A 19,011-nucleotide genomic window follows, 5' to 3' on the forward strand; every position below is an offset into this window, starting at 1 on the left:
GAGCACCTATGAAGGCAAACTTATCAGTTAACGCTTCAAAGCGCGGTATTGTTGTGAGCAATATCAATAATTCAAGGGGTTGTTGCTAAAAAATTCGAAACTAATTCTCTCAATAGACTTGGGGGTAAATGGATATCTCTAATAACTTGTGGCTAATCGATTATGGCAGATGGTATAGCTAGCAGCAAGACGGTTCGTGCTAAAGACTGATACTATTCTCTTAATAGATTTGGCATAATAGATAAGGAATACATTTATCAAAGATAATCAGTATATTTTGTGAACCCCACAGAAGCCTATTGCTGGTAGTGAGACACACATTAAAACAGAATGTTCAAGATGCTTAGCTGGTTATCCAGTATGGTAGATTGTTTTTAATAGACCGCATGAGCCGCTAGCGACTAACACTAGAGTCTTTTCTCCTCGCGAACGATCTGAATAGAGTCGGCTTAGGAGATTACTAGACAAAATAATTTACCGGCGGTATCAACCTTCAGCACCGATTAACGTATTTGTGGATACTAAATCAATCCAGCAGTGGTCTAACCACGCATGTGTTTTGATATTCGAAGCCAAAAAAATAACGTGTTCCAGTATTGGCGGACTGAAGACACTAATGTAGGGGCAGAGCTATACTCCGGGTATCAAATTCAAGTAATATAGCACATCATTAGTGCGACACTCCGCGACGGGGATATTATTTGCACCCTAAGCTTCATAAGAGCTGCAAATTGCGAAAGATGATGGGCGTGAAATTGGGATATCCAATGGGATTCCTATCCATGATTCAAACCCACGAATTCTTCAAAATGATCGGCCAGTTTTTTAAACTCTACGAACTTCAATCCTTTGCCCGTGACTTCCTTCAAATAAAATACCATAGCCAGGTCTCGGTAAGAATACGTTTAGCGGCTTATCATATGGGCAGACAGTTTCAAGTGGCATAGTTATTGAAAATCCTTGAAGGAGTCCTCTTCCAAAATTTGAATAATTACCATAGTATTCCCGTGTGTCGTTACATTCGTGTATACTTTGTGTGTGTTATATCCAATACTATCTTGAATTTGCTTGATTTAGCTTTTTTAGTGGGTATAAGGAACGTGTCCAACACCCAAGTCAGCATTGTAACACTCTTTATAAATGAAACGGAATGTAATTCTAATCCCCTTTCAGGCATGACAGCCGTCAAGGTAGATGGAATGATTCGGTCTTCTGGTTTGAATTCTCGGTACTTATTCTGTCAGTGGCAGATAATTGCCGATCTACTTTCAATGAATAGTTTTGGCTTGCCTATTTAAAGGCTTTGGGTCCCTCACGTCCATACCAGACTCACAATCAGCCCATCGTTAACTTGAGAATTCCTTTGGACTTAGTGAATTTTATTCTTGCATTCAAGATGCTGAAAAGTATTCTTCTGGGCCTGGCCGCGATGGCGTATGCCCAAGAGACGACCCTATGTTCTCAGTACGCTACCTACACTAGTGGCAGCTACACTGTTAACAACAATCTGTGGGGCGAGGATAGTGGTTCCGGTTCTCAGTGCACCTATGTGAAATCGATCTCTGATTCTGACGTATCATGGTCTACTACCTGGAACTGGTCCGGTGGCAGCTCTGAAGTCAAGAGTTATGCCAATTCGCAGTTGAGCGGCTTCACTAAGAAGTATCTGAGTCAGCTGAGCAGTATTGCTACCTCTGTGAATTGGAGCTATGACAATACCGATATCAATGCCGATGTTTCTTATGATCTCTTCACCGCGGCAGATATCAACCATGTTACCTACAGTGGCGACTATGAACTTATGGTCTGGTAATTGTGTTCAACTTTTCATACATATGTTAGAATAAGTTATTTTGCTAAATAATATGGTAGGCTGGGCAAGTACGGCAGCATCCAACCACTCGGCTCACAAATTGCAACCGCCAATGTGGCGGGCATAACTTGGCAGCTGTGGTATGGTACAAATGGGTCGCAGAAGACATATAGCTTCGTTGCCTCCAGCGCACAGACTACATGGAGCGGTGATCTCATGGATTTCTTTAACTACCTTGCTGAAAATGAGAATTTCCCGGCTAGTAGCCAGTACTTGATCAGTAAGGATGACTCGTCTATGTGTTGATTGAGGACTGTGACTAACATTATTCGTTTCTACACAAGATCTTCAATTCGGTACCGAGCCGTTTACTGGAGGCAACTCAACGTTGACAGTAGAGAGTTGGTCTGCATCGGTTTCTTAGGCTTGTGCTGATACCGTTCATTCTCGTCTCAATTGTCAAATGTCAGTCATGTGTAAGCATACACAAGAAAACGGGTTTTCCAAGTGAAGAACACACAAATCCTGTAAATCAACATTTGTACCTTTGGGTTTAGTCAATCTTAGTCGATCTAGCCAAGTTGTCATGACTGTTGGGGCCTGATCCAAAGTCACCCGCGTTGACACACATTCGAACAGCGAATAGAGATGTTGTTGCCCCAGAGTATCTATTTAGTTTATAATAATCTGTTACTTAGCGAAATTTGACCGGGAGAACACAGTTACATATGTGGTAGGGGCGACCACCAATCAACAGCTAAATAGCAGCCGTAATTTATACTCTACTTTTGATATCCAGCAGAATGATAGCTCTATCCATCCATCCAGCCCTGCTCTCTTGGCCTAGTATCACTGAAATAAGCAATATAAAACTTACTACTAAGCACACAATATCTATAAAGCTATCTGGATTTATTGTAATTCAATATAGATTATCTCAGCTTATTAGTGTTAAGCCATTAATTAGCTTGACTTCATTATTTTTGCTGGATAATGAACTCTCCCGTCGAGAGGAGTTCGTGCGACAATTACGTTGGAGGTAGTACGAATTAACATTGAAGCCATTAAATATACTGACATCTGGAATTTTTAAAAAATTGTACGACAAAATATAAACCTTAAATGTTACGGATGTGTATATTATTGGCTATATATTCAAATAAGATTTATACCTTTAAGTGTAGTCGATGCTTGGCAAACGAGTATATAGTATATATTGAATTTCAATGCTCAAAATACTCCAATCAATAAGGATTGCAGCGATGGTGACATCGTGGTCATCGGACATGAGCGAACATTTGGAGCGAGCCCCTGAGATGCCGCCCGATCAGGATTAGCGCAGAAGGCCGCTGTCACGCTGCTAGACCTCATGCCGTTAGCTATTGCTTGCCATAACACTCAAGACTCGTCGCAACTGTCACCAGGAGCGCCAAAGGCCATCTGGCGGGGTCGCATGCCGGATTTCATGTTGCTTCATGTCGCAGATCGCCCAGGCGATCGATGCCGCCATCGCCTGCTTTAAAAGCGCTGTCGGCCTCGCCGCCTCAGGCCTCATAGAGCTGCTCGAGAGCGAAGTGTTCTCTCGTCGTGCAACCGCCAGAATGCTCAGCAAATTCGTTCTTGCAGCGTGGCTGCTTGTCGCGCCTGCGTTGGCCGATCTGCAGACGATAACGAGCAGCAATCGCAGCCGCAGCTACTGGGTTCATGCACCGGATGATTTCCAGGATGGAAAGACCTATCCCGCCGTAATCGTATTCCACGCGAGCAGCAAGCTAGGCTTCAATATTGATGGCTTTGCCATGGAAGCCGATGTGAGATTGTCGCTGCCGCTGGTGCCCACTGCGTACTCGCCCGATGTCCGTCCTTGATTCTCCCCTCTATGAAAGACAAATGTTGTTTGTCCCCGTCCTAACCTGTGTCGTGGTGATTCAGCGATACTTTATCTATCCCAACGGTGTCGGAGGCGTGTGGGCCGGCCCTTCGTACGGAAACGTCTCGGTCGCAGAGGATCTCCAATTTGTTAGCGACCTGATCAGCGATATCAAGTCCAAGTACGGCATCGACACGAAACGTATTTATGCCACAGGGCTATCCAACGGCGCCGGCTTCGTTGGTACTATTGCTTGCAGCGATGTTGGTGGTCAATTCGCCGCTTTGGCGCCTGTTGCGGGATCTTTCTATACCGACGCCAATGACACCGACTGCACGCCCGCCAGATCGCCGTTGCCTATTCTCGAGATCCACGGAGGGAGCGATAAGACAGTTTTCTATGACGGTGGTCAGGGTGAAGGCGGTCTTTTGCCGGCGATCCCAACTTGGTATATTCGTCCCGGTGACGTCAAGAACGAGAAATAGACGCAACTGACACGAGAATGATAGGCTTGGCTACTGGCAGCAGAGGAACGGGTGTACATCCAACTCAACAGTCGATAGCGACAGTGGCGATGTGCATCACACCACCTGGGTTTGCGGCGGGAAAAACGGCACCCTGCAGCACTGGAAGGTTGATGAGAATGGTATGTATTGAGATACCTGGAAGAAGTTTTTCGTCTCCCCCTTGCTTACACTCGACGGTTTAGGGCACGACTGGCCATCAAAGACAATCAACTTCGACATGATGGCAGCAGGCATGGGCCCCCAGCCTATCGAGGCCAACGATATCGTTACCGACTTTTTCGACCAATTTTCTCTATCCGATTAGCTGCAATCCCCCTATTAATGAAAAAAGAATGCCGGGGTGTATGTCGTGTTTTATTAACGGATCCATAGAACAGCATTAGCAATCAAATGAGACAAGAACTTGTCGTAGCATTTCCAGCCAGTGGCCCGAGATCTCATAGCAAACTTAGTGGTATCAATAATAATTTTGCGATTTTCTGGGCTTGCAAATTCATAATAGGCATCGCTCCGGAAATGCGTGGTTTAATTATTGATGCCCCACGCCATACGGTAAACCGGAACTTACGCATTCCGCCAAAACATGACACGTCTTCTACCCTGCATAGGACGGTCAACAGCCTAGCAATCTCTTATTGGATCATACATCAGGCGGCCTACCTTTTCCACTAGCCTGCAAACTCAGCAATAATGACACCTATGAACATGTCGCCTGCGGTGTTGGTTGGTAGATCCGGTTGGTGCAAGTTCGTGCCTACATTGGCACAAGTAGACCGTCTCTGCACTACAAATATTACATGACAGGGATACAGTACCGATTTACCTGTATGTCATCACTTAAATTTTATGCGGTAACCGTTAGCCAGGGTTCTGCTTGGGTTCACCACCAACCTGTATAGGATGGGGCGTTGTTTGGACAACCTGACGAGCAAATCCGAATTTTACCCGAGTAGAACAGAACGAGGGAGTCGCAGTCCCATACGAATCCGGAAATAATAATGCACCCTGTAGTTAAGATTGGTCGGAAATCCGGAACTGGGCGCATGGTTGGGATGCATTACCTCCGGCTCGTTTATTGTCCGAGACCACCCCCTATGATAGGCTCTTCCGCCCATAACAATCTTAAATCCGACTTTATGTCCATTTAAATACCCAACTTGTCTCGAGCATGTCATGTCTTCTATCAGACTCCGCTACTTGAGAACATTAGGAAAATGTCACAACTACAGGTAGAGATGCCATGTGTGGTAGAATATACAGAAACCGGTCTCACACTGACTTTGAATAGGAAAAAGAAGAAAACGTTGAATCTGTGGTAGATAGGCCATCGCCGGATGACAGTCGCGAGTCATCCCTTCCATCTGGAAAGGATGATTTAGTTGGCGAAAAATATCCACTTACTGCACTGGATGATGCCATTGTAGGATGGGACAGTCAATACGACCCTGCAAATCCAAGGTTAGTCCACGAATGATTATATTATTACTTCCAAATCAGTGAATGGATGCCCACACTTAAATCCATAGGAACTTTGCTCCGGCCAAAAAATGGACGCTACTTGCATTTATCAGTGCCATCACATTTCTGAGGTATAGTAGGCATACGTAATAAAAAGCGAGCAATATGTTTACCTGATAGCAGTCCTCTGGCATCATCCATGAACGCACCAGGGATAAGTATTATGGATGCCGAGTTTCACAACTCTTCCACTGTGCTTAGCTCCTTTGCGGTGAGCGTTTTTGTTCTCGGATTTTCGGTACTGATTCCCAAATACTACCACTTTAGGCTTCTGGGCTTTTCTTTTCTCCTCCAGAATTGGTGCGCTAATACAGTTATTGTGTGCCAGGTTGGACCTTTGCTACTGTCTCCGTTGAGTGAAATATACGGAAGACAGCCGATTTTGAACATTGCAAACATTTTCTTTAGCTTATGGCAGATCGGCTGTGCCCTCGCGCCCAATATCAACGCCCTCATTGCCTTTCGATTTTTTGCTGGGGTAGGAGGCTCTGCTTGTCTCACAATCGGAGGAGGGATTATCGCCGACCTTTTCGTTGTTGAGCAAAGAGGTCTTGCAACCGCCATGTTTTCCATCGGACCGCTGTTTGGTCCAGTGGTCGGCCCCCTTATTGGCGGCTTCATTGCCCAACGAGCTGGATGGAGATGGGTATATTGGGTTCTCCTTTGCGCCACTGGCACCGTGACTATAGGAAACATCATTTTGAACTCGGAGACCAACCACGTGGTGTTGATGCAGCGCAAGACAGCGAACTTGCGCAAAGAGATCGACCGGCCTGAGCTTCGGAGTGTCTACGATATTGATTCGAAGGTGAAAAAAACGCGAGATGTTCTCATCCAAGGTATTTTCCGACCACTACGCATTCTATTTCGATCGCCAATTCTTCTCTTTTTGGCACTCTACTTTGCTTTCGTCTTCGGCTGTATGTATCTGTTATTTACCACTCTTTCGACACTATACATCGAAGTCTATCATTGGGAGGTAGAGCTTTGTGGTCTCGCCTATATCGGATTAGGCATGAGTTTCTGTGTCGGGGTCATCGTTGTCGCAAGAACTTCTGATGCCACCGTGGTCCGGCTCACAAAGGCGAATAACAATGTCTACGAGCCGGAGATGCGGTTAGCAAGCTCCGTGATATTTGCACTATTTATCCCCATCAGCTTTTTCTGGTACGGGTGGACTTCTGATAAACATGTCCATTGGGTTGTGCCCATCATCGCACTCATTCCGTTTGGTTTTGGCATGATGGGGATTTTCCTACCGGTGCAGACGTACTTTATTGATGCCGGTGGTCGATATGCAGCTTCGGCAATTGCTGGACTAACGGCGTTCCGGTGTCTCTTCGGAGCCTTTTTGCCTCTTGCAGGACCTAGCATGTACGCTTCCTTGGGCCTCGGCTGGGGTAATTCGCTTCTGGGATTCGTTGCTTTGGCCCTTGTCCCTGTTCCCGCCGTGATATTCAAATATGGAAGCAGGTTTCGACAGAGACATCCCATAAACTTGGATTAAAGATTTTGCTTCTCGGGCAAAGTTTACGGTTGTTATATTACATATATGTAACCTTAGTAATAGTGTGTTCTACATGTACCGTTTTATCAAAAAGCATAGATTTAGACAAGCCGTTTAAAGGATATATTGGTCTTCTTTCGCTATTTAGACATTCATGTAAAGTCTCCTGGGACAGTTTAGCCGTTCATGTAAGCTGCAACTTTGCCGCCATATCTGTCACCGTGTACCGAGGTATGCTTCAAGAGTTCATCGATATCGGAGAGATAATTTTGTTCCAGGGTGGCTTTCTTGAGATTTTCTTCTACCCGAGCGACGGTAGTGCAGCCTGGGATCGGTATGACCTGCGGAGCCCGAGGCGTGGTCGGACGACCTTGAGAGCACACCCATGCAATGGCCGTCTGAGTCATAGGAATAGATTTGGCGGCCGAGATGTTTTGGACTTGGTTGACAAGGCGCATATTCAACTCGAAGGTTTCTGGCTGGAAGCGAGGGAGGTTTCTTCTCGAGTCATTTGCAGGTATATCATCGAGACTCTTGACCTGGCCAGTTAGGAATCCCCTAGAAAGGGGCGAGTAGGCGATAAGCGGAATGTCCAGTTCAGCACAAGCAACTGAAACGCCATTTTCTAACACTTCGCGAGAAAAGAGAGACAATTCAACTTCCACTGCGGAGATAGGGTGAACCGCCTGCGCTCGACGGATGCTTGATGCGCTGCACTCGCTCAGCCCGATTCCACCTATTTTACCAGCCTTGACATATTCTACAAGAGCCTCTACCGTCTTTTCAATAGGGACATTTGGATCCACACGTGCTGGCTCAAAAATGCTTATGAATACTCTTCCTTGGAGAATTTCAAGGCAATTCTCAACACTCTTGCGGACGCCCTCTGGGCTACCATCGGGGCCGGTTGCAAAGGAAAAACAGCCCTTGATGCTCAAAACCACCTTCTCGCTATCCTCTGGGTACTTTCTGAAATAATATTCAAGCAGATGGAGCGAGTTTGCGTGTGGTGGCCCGTAGATTTCGCCGGCATTCCACAAGTTGGCCCCTAGCTCCAAGGATCGTTTCATCACTTTGACTGCTTCATCATATGGTATGGGATCGGGTCGAATTGTGAGGCCTATCATCATATTGTTAGAAACTTCCTTGTGAAAAGTAGGTTGGATTGTTTTATGCTTCTTAGATCAAAGAAGGCACTGGGCATTTCAGCTCACTTACCCATCAAGCCAAAGCCTATTGGGCCGACTTCCCGTCCAAGTACGATTGGCATACTGTTGTGGTTTGTGGGACTGGGAGAATCTCAATAGAAACATATAAAGCTGTTCCAAGTTCAAGTGTTCTACCCGTTGCGAGAAATCCTATTCCACCACCGAACGTGATGCCTGGGCTGAGTGATATATATACGCAATAAAGTCACAAATGCCTTGAATCCCTCCGGATTTAACTCTGGAACACCGCATTCCTTGGTAAGTAGGCCTTTGATTCCTCTGCAGAGAACCGCGCGGTCCAATCAAATGACAGATGGCTGGCTACTAGGACTACGCACTAAAGATAGTTCCCGATCTGGCCAATCACAGGACTTTGTGTCCCGAGCATGTTCTCGATCAGATTATTGTACTGAATTTATTGCTCGCACGGCCAGTGGACATGAACACGGAGATACCGCTTCGACTTTAACGCGTTAAATCCGCCCAAATGGGGTGTGGTTGCCTGGTAAGAAGTTTATCTGAGACAACATTTGAAGAATAAGGCCATATGTCTGGTTTCTTGACTGGTGTTTATACATGTACATACAGTCCTACATATGTAAACGTCAATTGATATAGATATGAAGCACTTGAATGTTACTTATAACCATATTACTTGCGTCTGATAAGTTTAGTGTTTATTTACTCAACAATTTCCATTATATATAAATAGTCTGCTGATATCAAATTCGCCTCACATTATCTCCGATATGTGACCCGAGAAGGTAGTCTGTGTATACGTGCGAACACTGCATGTGACATAATACGGGAGACTACATATGTACCTCCTGAAGGCGTCTAAAAGCGCTGAGCTGTAAGTAATAGAGTATGCATGGACACCGAAATCGGATTTCCAATCGGATACGCAGTAGGTTATCGTTTAATAACTCGACCGAGCCCTCTGCCGGAGTCCAGGTCCGTAGAACCATATCAGCAGTGGCGCTGGTATCATAATGATGAGCGTAAGAAATGCCAACAGCGTATTCCCCCAACCATATCCTAGAGCATTGTACATGGCCGGGGCAAAGAGCGGAAATCCAAACGCCGTCAGGCTGCGAATGAATTGAGAGGCGGCAGATGCGGAGCTAGTATGGTCGGCGTAAGTATCGATAACATATGCCTGAAAGGCTTGTCCGGCAAATGTCATGCCGAATGCGAGTATTGCGGCGCCGACATCTATGACGAGCCAGAACGTATTCGCCTGTGCAGCCCAGCCGTACATTAAGAGACCAACAGGCATGAGTATCACAGATGGTATCACTAGCGGCATACGGTATTCGGGCTGATCAGCACCATGTGCTCTAGACTTCAACCAGCGGAAAGAAGCGTCCATGGTGTGGCCAGTGATCAGTACTCCGACGATTTCACCCAGACAGATAGCAATGTAATGTAAACCACTTATAGCGACAGATTCACCATACTGAGTTGTCCACAGATCGGAAAAGGATGATAGCATAAGATACAAAATGCCATAATCAAAAGCTGAAAGGAGACTTTGCGCTTGGATAATAGGGTGAAAGGCTAGTAACCGTAAAGGACGAGTCAAGCTTCTCTGTATGACCCACAATGATGATCGGCCACTGGCAAGTTTTTCCATCTCGGTGTAGTATTGACTATTGCCCGTTGACCTCCGAACTAGGTTGGCTTTACGCTGGAGGATGATGGGAGCATATGTTTCTTTGAATGCCAAAAAGGAACCAGCGACCATGACAGCCTGAAGAATAGAGGTTGACCAGAAGATCCACCTCCAGGTGGTAGCTTCAGTGATGAAACCACCCACAATGGGACCAACTGCAGCACCAAGCATGGGAATGAGGATATAGAGGGCCATGGACCTTCCCCGTTGCTCGGAAGGCCAAATGTCACCGAGGACACCACCAGCAAGTGCGTAGATGGCACTGGCTCCAAGGCCCGCAAGCAGACGCGAGGCAATGAGTAGTCCCTTCCCATTTGCAAATCCACAGATTATGTTCCATACCAGAAACCAGATATTGGTCACATGTAGCACAGGCTGTCTGCCATATACCTCAGACAATGGGCCGATAACCAAAGGGCCGAAAGCCGTAGCCAGAAGATAAACAGACATCCCCATTACCGACTCCTCCTGGTTCATGTGAAGTGAGGAGCCAATATCGATTAGGGCCGGCGCCATAATAGTCGAGACCATGATACGGTTGAGGCCTGTTGCGGACAAGACACCTGTGACGACCCATTTCTTCGCCACAGGCCACTGTAATGGGTTATCGGGGTCGGCTGGTGTATTGAATGTAACAAGATAGGAATCAGTCTCAATGTTTTTGGTTTCTGGGACTTTCCCACTCTCTGCATCTATAGTATAGCTCGTAGTGTCATGGCCCATCTCGGACGACTTGATTTCCGTAGACATGCTTTATTTAAATGACGATGAGAAGTGATGTAGATCAAGCTGGGTGTATAATATGAGCCAGCGGTGCACTCACTCCTTTTAAATAGTTTTCAAACAACAAAAGTGCACGCCACGTCGGAACAAAAGCCAGCAGCAGGCCGATGAAGGATCGCGAGGAGCGATGGCTTCATTTTCCTCATACGGCTAGAGGGCCCATACAGAATGCGCGCAGGCCAATCGGACGTGGTCGCAGTCGTCTAGCGCAATCAGATAAGATAAAATCTCCCGTCATCTTGCTTCCTGTTGTTGACCTGCGGCTGAGGCATTTCGACCCAGACCAAAAAAAAAAACAAAGCTACATGTCGAACTGTCATAACGAGAATGCCTCAGCGCAGGCATACCAAATCGCGCGGTGGCTGCATCACCTGCAAGTGAGTACATCCCCAATGGGCGAGGGGCAATAGTCATTGATGGATTTAGAATACGGCGCAAAAAATGCGACGAGAAAAGACCAAACTGCGACAGGTGTACTAGCACTGGCAGGCGGTGCGATGGCTACGTGTCAATGAGTGCTCATGCTTTTGAGCCTCCTAGTAGCCAATTCCCCAGTCCTTGCAGTTCAGTCTTGGGCCACCAAGAGCTTCTAGATCGCTTTCGGCTTACCACGATCCCCCAATTTTCGTCTTATTACAATAGCAGCCTATGGCAAATTGTCCTCGCACAAACCTCGGTGTCTACTACGAATTTATCCGACGCAGCTATAGCTTTAAGCGCCGCCCATCATGAGCGCGAGCATCGCGGGTTTGACACTCAAAGGGCTGCGCCGGTTGCATTTGACATGTATATAAACGCCATTTCGGAATCGCGGCAGACCTTGGCTCGACTTTCCGAGGAACATGCAGTATGGACTGGATTTATCATCTCATTCATGCTGGCTGGGGTGGAGGCCTTGCGCGGCAAACCTGAAAATGCGAGCATGCATTTAACAAACGGACTGAAAGTTGCATTTTCGCTCGAATGCAACACCATTTCTCAACGACCAATTCTACGATTGGATTGCAATGTAATCGAAGAATCTACCCATTTTATAATGAGGTTAGATATCAAATTGTCGGATATCTTAGGAGGACCAGAAAATGTAGATCAGGACCCAGCCAACCCTACAAAGCAAAGTATAAAAGTCGCGTTTTATAATTTGAAGAACTATGTCGACCACATAATGAATCTGGTTGATGAACCCAACGACCTGTCATGCAACATTCAAGGGATGCTGGCCCAGCTGGAGACCTGGGACGCCCATCTAACACAACTGGTGCCCGCAGCTTTTGAAACCGTACTTTACGAATTCCAAATGGTGAAACTTTTTCGTGAAACTATTTGTCTTCTCCTACTAGCAAAGCAATGCCTTTGCATGAGATATACTGAAGGGAACCCCAACTGCCTGCGTGAGTTGAAAGCTTATCTTTCTAAACTTCTGTTCCTCGAGGGCCAAATGCGTTGTGACAAGAAATATGTGTCGCATTTGACTCCGGCGCAGTTGAAGTTCTTGGCAGCCAGACACGGGCTGGTCTCGCTGAAGACATCTTCTGATGCGTCTGAGCCATTGTCTGCACCGACTTCGCACCGGGCTGTTGAAGAACTTGTGATGCAAGAAGAAGGCGCGATTAGAAATAGTGGCCTTGCACCCCCGCAGGCAATGTGTATGGATATCACAAGTGCATTGGAAAACGGGTCGGTTTCAATACGCTACTGCTTGGTGGATCAAAATGGTTCTTTTGTATGGGTAGAGAAGCGTGCTTTGATATGGAAGGCGGCAGTCTTCCGACAGGCAACTGTTAAGCCATCAGATTTTGCCTGATGCCCGGAAGTGGGAGGTGATTGTTGTTAAATATGGCCAACATGATGTCTGGAAAGTACATCAATTGATGCATAAAGAATTAAATATAATAAGTGGTATCATTTCAATACGTAAACTCATTTGTAAACATCGTAACGACATAGAGAATGCATGTGTATATACATATATGCAATAGAGAGGATTTCCTATACACAGCCACACATTTCCGTCCATGGATTGACATTAAATTTCAGGCATGTATCAGCTGAACATTGGATTTCGGTGATAAATATTAGTACGGCTGTTCTTCAGGGGGAAGCTCGCTCAAACGCCGCTGACTAGCGCGTCTCTCCTGCCTGATTTCTCGGTCTGCCGCAAGGGTTTGAGCAAATTTGCTGCTGCGTCTAATCTCTGGTCCCTTCCAGTAGAATACATAAATTGGGATAGCAACAAAGAAGGCTAGGCAGGCTAGAATGGTACTTGCCCACTGCAGATGGAACTTGCCTCCGATGTTGGTATACATGGGCGTGGAGTACATGGCTGCGATTCCAGCCAGGAAATCGCGCGCAAAGCCGTTTCCACCAGTTGCAGAGGCAGAATAAACACCATAAGCGGCAACCATGTAGTCGATAGTAGCCATGTAGATGGCGTAGTTTGCAATGGCGATCATGCAGACGAAGATGAGAGGGACGATCCATGGAGTATAATCGGGTCCCATGGATGTCCACGCGAAGCCGAAGAGGCCGATTGTTTCCAGGGGTGCAATGAAAAGAAGCAATAGCAGACGACGCTCGGGTAAGCGAGCTGCATCCCCAAGTTTGCCACGAATGTGTCGTTGACGCGCGAGATCAGGAAGGAAGGCGAGGTAGGCAAGAATGTAACCAACCACAATAGCGATAAAGGTCAGACCGATCTGAACGGTGTCAAAATTCCATTGCTTAAAGACCAGGGTAAAGGATTCAATGCAGGTGAAGATAAGCGCATCCGAGAAACCGGACAAGAGAGAGAGAAAGAGCACAATTGGTTCACGGACAAACATTTCAAAAGGACGTCTCCAAATGCGGAGAACCTCTTTCAAGTCAAGCCGGTTTTCCTTTAGCTCGTTTGGCCCATAAACATTAGGGTCCTCTCCTGATTTGCGGAGTCTTTTGGCCTCGCGGTCGACTAAGATGGTGGAGCGAGTCTCGGTGACAAATAAATGCATCAACTGTGTAACACAACCGAAGATGAGTTGGATCCAAAAGTTCCACCGCCAGGACAGATGTTCTTGAATCAAGCCACCAAAGATTGGCCCAATTGTCGTTCCACCAACTGAGGACAAGACCACATAGGCGACAGCAAATCCCTGGTCGTTGGCCTCCCACATGTCAGCTGTCATTCCGAGAGTGACTGACCCACCAGCCGAAGACAATCCGCCCAAGGCACGGCACACGACAATGGTGCCAAAGTTGGGCGCAAGGGCGCAAGGAATCTGCCAAATATTGACCATAAAAAGACTCAGCTGCATGACTGGCCAGCGGCCAAACTCTTCACTCCACGGCGCCCACAGCTCACAACCAAAGGCGTAGAAAACGAGGAAGATCATTTGCCCAACACGAGCCGCCTGTTCGCTGATATTGAAGTGCTCCGAAAGGGGAACGATCGCATTCGGGTACACGCTTGTGTTGAAGTTCATGGACATCTGCACGGTGAAGATCACCGTCAAAATCATCCACTTCTTCCATACCGGAAAGCTATAACCGAGCTTGTCGTAGCAGTCATCCTCTGTCAGTTCACGTTTGTTGTCCTCGCGCTTGCTTCCATTGGGTTCCGATTCACTTTCATTACTGGCGGGGTTCTCGAGCTGGCGGTCGACGGGAGGACTGGACGAACTATTGTGCCCATGCTTCAGACCTTCTGTGGCTAGAGTGTCCTTTATCTCATCGTCCCCATCGAGGGGTGTTGGGGAACTGGAATCGACAGCCATGGCTGTGCCGCAACAGTTTGTAGATTTGGCGGCCGTTAGTATGTCGTTTAGGGTAAAAGTATGTAGGAATAATATGTGCTTCAAGGTAGTTTGCGCGCCTGTTGCGGGTACATCAATCGCACATTGAATACTTCAATGGTATTTTGTCCCTGATGAAAGTCTGGAGACGAGGCCCATAGTAATATATACTGCAGGAGATATTTATTATCTTGGCCGGATGCGGTAATTCGTGTGGGTTGACGTCATCGCCCGCCGTGTGGTTTGCAACCTCTGCCATCAGCCTGTTTTTTTTTTTTTTTTTTTTTTTTTTAAAAAAAAAGTCTAAGAAAGCCCGGCTGATGGTGTGAAGGTAGCAACACGCGATAGCCCAGTCTCATGGGTGAGGCACCGCATGGCTGATGACCCACGATAACAACGGAGGCAAAATGATAAGCAATAAAATGTCGGCGCTTGTCGGAGAGACGAATTGGGCATCTCCGGCGGCAAACTAATGGATCGGTTATCCGGTTGGCCAATCGACGCCCTGCTATGCAGTGAATGTGACGCTATAAGTGGGGCCGGCTGGAGCAAGCGCGGGCGTTTAATATTCGTTGTTGAAATAAGCGTCATGGAAACCGGATTGTGGGTGGAGCCGATGACATATTTTTAGCTGCTTCTTTGCTCGGCCAGCTGACCTTTTGGCCCGGTTCGGGTTCAGGGACACCTTTTCCATTAAACGTTTATAAACAACGCTGTAGTCAGGCTTGGCTGAATCTCCCCCGGCGAGGTCTTTGCCTGGTGTCATCGGGGCCCAGAAAGAAATGATCAACTTGTGCTCTGGGCTATGTCATTGTTGTTCGGTCTAAGTGACGAGAAATGTCATGATTTAGAATGTTACTGGCATGTATCTCCCTCTGTAGGCTCAAGTCCTAAAGAGCATGCTGGATGGTAAAAGCCACGTTGGGAAAATTTAATCCTTCTAGTATTCTTCACATTAAACCTAGAGACCAGTTATAAAAGCTTGAAGGTAGCTCTAAGGGAATTGTGAGTTGAACCATTTGAAAATGGATACCGAACCACGACGCATTCGTAGCCAATACAATCTGTTTCAAGACCTGTAAACACCCAAACCACGAGGTGGAAAATTAGGTGAGGCTGATAGGCTGTATCTTGTAGTCTTTAATATCGGTATCTTGTTTGATAACATTTGAAGTTAATGAATTGTTCTGGAATGGTCATACATGTATGACATGCTAGTACTTTAATTGATTGGTTGCTGACGTCAATTGGTTGAACTGCTCGCTCAGTCTCGAAGCAATCTGGAGCTAAGAAATATGTATATATCGGTTAATATATTCATCAATTTCGACACATCGATAAATATGTAGTTTGAGCGAGATCGGGGGTAGAATCAAGAAGGCAGTATATAGGGTCAATTGAGAATTATTCAGAAGCATCCTATTCTAAGTTACATGATGACCCTGCTATCTAACTATATAAGGATTTCCTCAGTAATTTGATCAAATCGAGCATTGGGATCGGCGGTCGCCCTAGTTGTTCTCGGATCAGGTTAGATTTTGCTGCTTGGTCAGGTCGACATCAGTCATCAGGTGGGGTTAGTCATCAGGTGGTGAGAGACGGTAGTGAGTGAGAGCTGCTCAGGTACGTAAGAAGCCCTGCCCCTGCCCCGCCTGTAACATCGAAGACTGCAGTCTCAAAGAACAGAAAATTCTTGCTCATGGCCGAGTGCAAAACGTTTCATCTCTTTCCCAAGCTGCCAGCCGAGCTACGGCTGGAGATATGGCGCCTATGCTTACCACAACGTGTCTGCGAGAAAGACCAAGCCTTCCCTGGGATTGTATTTGATCTACCAGATGATGAGATCCCGGTGCCATGCCTCCTCTACCAAACAACTGAAGTGAACGGGCGGCCGCCTGCTATTTCTCGTATCTGTCGCGAGTCACGCGAAATCGCTTTAAAAACTGGACTTTTTTATCAGTTCTTTCGCAGTACCAATTCCTTGCTTAAACCCAGGCCTTCAGAGGCCGAGTGGTGGAGCTATACTGCTATTCACTCGGCATGGTTTGACAGTACGCGAGACTCTATGCATCTCAACTGGGAACCAACTTACAGAGGAGAGTTTGACGATCGCGGGTCAGCGCTTCAAAGCCTTGCATGGGACGCGTCGCAGGCAGGCGGACGCGGTTCCATAAACATCGGTTACTTTCAAAGCAATTATATTCTAATAAAGGATCTGAGAGATGCTCTCAAAAAACTGCCTACTTGGACGGTTGTCATGCGTGTGGTTGTTATACACACCAACTTTAGTACTGGAGCTAGCACAGGTTTATTTGGACTTTTGGACGATTCACGCGTACAGCTCATCGATATTTTTGACGAAGCGAGAATGAATGCTCTATTCGACCTGGCCGAGCAATGCGAGCCTTATGGCCTGGTCACTGCCCGGCAGCAGATTTCCAGAGACTCGCCACAGTCGATTCAGCAGAAATTAAGAGATGCTGTCAGGCACAAGCTTCGGTCTGAAGAGACTGAAAAGTTACTCCCGAGACTGCGTCCGGTTATCATGTTCCGACTATGCACCGAAATGTGCAATCGTGTGGGATCTACTGCTTCGATCAGGGGTGTAAGATGGGCTAGGAAAGCGCGGAAGGGATTGTAATTTGGATTGCTTTACACTTCTCAGTTGGTACTAAGGAGTGCTTTTTTCTTTTTTTCTTTGCAAAGACTTTAAAAATACACTCTAAACATTTTATCATAACCAAATGTGCTAGGAGCTAATCATGCCTTAATACATGTATGTATTAACCCCACTCGAGCTTTACAGAACAGCTAACAAAGGCAAATAGGCTCGTACATACTTTCGAACCACAAAGTTATGATAAATCACAATAATCAAATCAACAACTTGGATCTCCAAAAACACGACTTGCAAACGATTGAGACGCCCAAATAGCTCTGGCATGCCGCTTATTCTTGTTACCCTCACTCGGCTGTTGATCAAAATGAAGAATGTAATCATTGATTGCGTCGTCAAGCCCCTCGAACGCATCATCGGGGTGCGCCTTGATTGTAGCCTCAACATCGACTTCGTGCCAGGTATTTCCATCCAGCCCCGTTACAGGCTTTGTTTCCGCGGTCTGGAACACATACATGAGGTTAGTAAGTTGTCATGGAAGGAGGAAAACAAAAAAGAAGAAGAAGAAAACGTACCCACGAGAAACCGGTTTCGTGGAGTTTTTCATTCACTCCAATGATGATAAATGCAGCTTGATCAACAATGCGTGCGTCAAGAGTATTTGCTATCGACGTCCGGATACCATTCAACTCCCAGTCAATTCCCTTGTCGCCAAGTGCTTGGCGGCATTCCTGGATGTTGTCTATGGCAGGTTCAAAAACGCCCCTGAAGTTGTCAAAGCCTGAAGGAGTTTCATAGAGGACGCCCGGGTCGACCGCGTTCGAATACCCGGTAGTGACCAGCTCCTCCGCCGTAGATAAAACATTTGGAGCCAAATTTTTACCTACAGAGGTACTACCGCTCCATGGAGAGCGTTCCTCTACTTCTTCGATGTACCTTAAAAACTCGTCGAAATAGCATCTTTTGTCTTTACCTGTCCCAGGGCAGTCGGGTGCTATGAAAGTCCCACCTGCCGCGATATCCAGGCGGTAGGCATAACAGAGAAGCATGGTCTGAAAGTAAAATTATATTAGCAGCCTTCACATGTCCAAAATATACGAAGACCGTGGAACTCGCTGGCTGTTTGGGAGGAACTCGCCTGATATGGTCCAGATAGATAGTTAGCAAGAACATGAGGCTCAAGAAAGGCCAAACTAAGGCATGCTATAGATAGCCTTATGGTGACAATTGTTTAACTCTCTATGTAGGTACACCACATGATGAGAGAATGAAGAAGAAGAAGCTGGAAGAAAAAGAGGAAAGATGAGAGTTATAGATTAATGTTGAGTAAGATCTAATGATATATAGGCTTTACTCATGCGGAATAAATGGAAAGACTTAACTCCAATCTTAGGTGATACTCTAGGCCTCCTAAAGTATGACTACATGTAGCTGACTTTTGAAAAATGCTAAAATTATTATTTTAATGTGATAAGATTAGGTGACCCTGCATTAGTGTACTGGAATAGTGCCTAGTTGGTTGAAATTTCTGTCTGTTGGTGGCGCAGTATATGTATGTGCAATGTCCATGTGATCTTTAGCCCCTTCATCTAGTATATGTAAATGAGGTTGTAATGAGGTGTGTTATTTACAAAAATTGGATTGTATATTATTGATGCCTATATTCAATGTTATAATTATTGAGACATCTAGAACTTGGGGATATAAACTATGCCCTAACAAAACG

At 46.3% G+C, this 19,011-nt stretch overlaps 9 protein-coding genes across 9 annotated transcripts; 5 read left to right on the forward strand and 4 right to left on the reverse strand.

Annotated features, from left to right (window-relative positions):
* Window positions 1–1,396: 1,396 nt before the first annotated feature.
* TRUGW13939_02524 (uncharacterized protein) lies at window positions 1,397–2,237 on the forward strand (the record flags this gene model as incomplete). Its single annotated transcript, XM_035485717.1, has 3 exons — window positions 1,397–1,809; window positions 1,873–2,093; window positions 2,158–2,237. 3 exons carry the CDS (start codon window positions 1,397–1,399, stop codon window positions 2,235–2,237), a joined length of 714 nt encoding a protein of 237 aa, XP_035341610.1.
* A 1,060-nt stretch (window positions 2,238–3,297) lies between these two features.
* On the forward strand, window positions 3,298–4,514 carry TRUGW13939_02525 (uncharacterized protein; the record flags this gene model as incomplete). The annotated part of the gene is made up of 4 exons (XM_035485718.1): window positions 3,298–3,669; window positions 3,746–4,131; window positions 4,193–4,329; window positions 4,393–4,514. Coding segments are annotated over 4 exons (1,017 nt in total), but the record flags the coding sequence as incomplete, so codon positions are not given.
* A 910-nt stretch (window positions 4,515–5,424) lies between these two features.
* TRUGW13939_02526 (uncharacterized protein) lies at window positions 5,425–7,235 on the forward strand (the record flags this gene model as incomplete). The annotated part of the gene is made up of 4 exons (XM_035485719.1): window positions 5,425–5,439; window positions 5,499–5,668; window positions 5,737–5,799; window positions 5,852–7,235. 4 exons carry the CDS (start codon window positions 5,425–5,427, stop codon window positions 7,233–7,235), a joined length of 1,632 nt encoding a protein of 543 aa, XP_035341612.1.
* A 176-nt stretch (window positions 7,236–7,411) lies between these two features.
* On the reverse strand, window positions 7,412–8,505 carry TRUGW13939_02527 (uncharacterized protein; the record flags this gene model as incomplete). The annotated part of the gene is made up of 2 exons (XM_035485720.1): window positions 7,412–8,355; window positions 8,454–8,505. The coding sequence occupies 2 exons, from the start codon at window positions 8,503–8,505 to the stop codon at window positions 7,412–7,414; spliced, it is 996 nt and encodes a 331-aa protein (XP_035341613.1).
* An 857-nt stretch (window positions 8,506–9,362) lies between these two features.
* TRUGW13939_02528 (uncharacterized protein) lies at window positions 9,363–10,868 on the reverse strand (the record flags this gene model as incomplete). Its single annotated transcript, XM_035485721.1, has 1 exon — window positions 9,363–10,868. One exon carries the CDS (start codon window positions 10,866–10,868, stop codon window positions 9,363–9,365), a length of 1,506 nt encoding a protein of 501 aa, XP_035341614.1.
* Window positions 10,869–11,412: 544 nt separating this feature from the next.
* On the forward strand, window positions 11,413–12,705 carry TRUGW13939_02529 (uncharacterized protein; the record flags this gene model as incomplete). The annotated part of the gene is made up of 1 exon (XM_035485722.1): window positions 11,413–12,705. One exon carries the CDS (start codon window positions 11,413–11,415, stop codon window positions 12,703–12,705), a length of 1,293 nt encoding a protein of 430 aa, XP_035341615.1.
* A 271-nt stretch (window positions 12,706–12,976) lies between these two features.
* Window positions 12,977–14,650, reverse strand: TRUGW13939_02530 (uncharacterized protein; the record flags this gene model as incomplete). The annotated part of the gene is made up of 1 exon (XM_035485723.1): window positions 12,977–14,650. The coding sequence occupies one exon, from the start codon at window positions 14,648–14,650 to the stop codon at window positions 12,977–12,979; it is 1,674 nt and encodes a 557-aa protein (XP_035341616.1).
* Window positions 14,651–16,367: 1,717 nt separating this feature from the next.
* On the forward strand, window positions 16,368–17,309 carry TRUGW13939_02531 (uncharacterized protein; the record flags this gene model as incomplete). Its single annotated transcript, XM_035485724.1, has 1 exon — window positions 16,368–17,309. One exon carries the CDS (start codon window positions 16,368–16,370, stop codon window positions 17,307–17,309), a length of 942 nt encoding a protein of 313 aa, XP_035341617.1.
* Window positions 17,310–17,547: 238 nt separating this feature from the next.
* On the reverse strand, window positions 17,548–18,334 carry TRUGW13939_02532 (uncharacterized protein; the record flags this gene model as incomplete). The annotated part of the gene is made up of 2 exons (XM_035485725.1): window positions 17,548–17,787; window positions 17,861–18,334. 2 exons carry the CDS (start codon window positions 18,332–18,334, stop codon window positions 17,548–17,550), a joined length of 714 nt encoding a protein of 237 aa, XP_035341618.1.
* Window positions 18,335–19,011: the final 677 nt, after the last annotated feature.

The sequence above is a fragment of the Talaromyces rugulosus genome, chromosome II, assembly GCF_013368755.1.
Source record: "Talaromyces rugulosus chromosome II, complete sequence".
Classification (NCBI taxonomy): domain Eukaryota; kingdom Fungi; phylum Ascomycota; class Eurotiomycetes; order Eurotiales; family Trichocomaceae; genus Talaromyces; species Talaromyces rugulosus.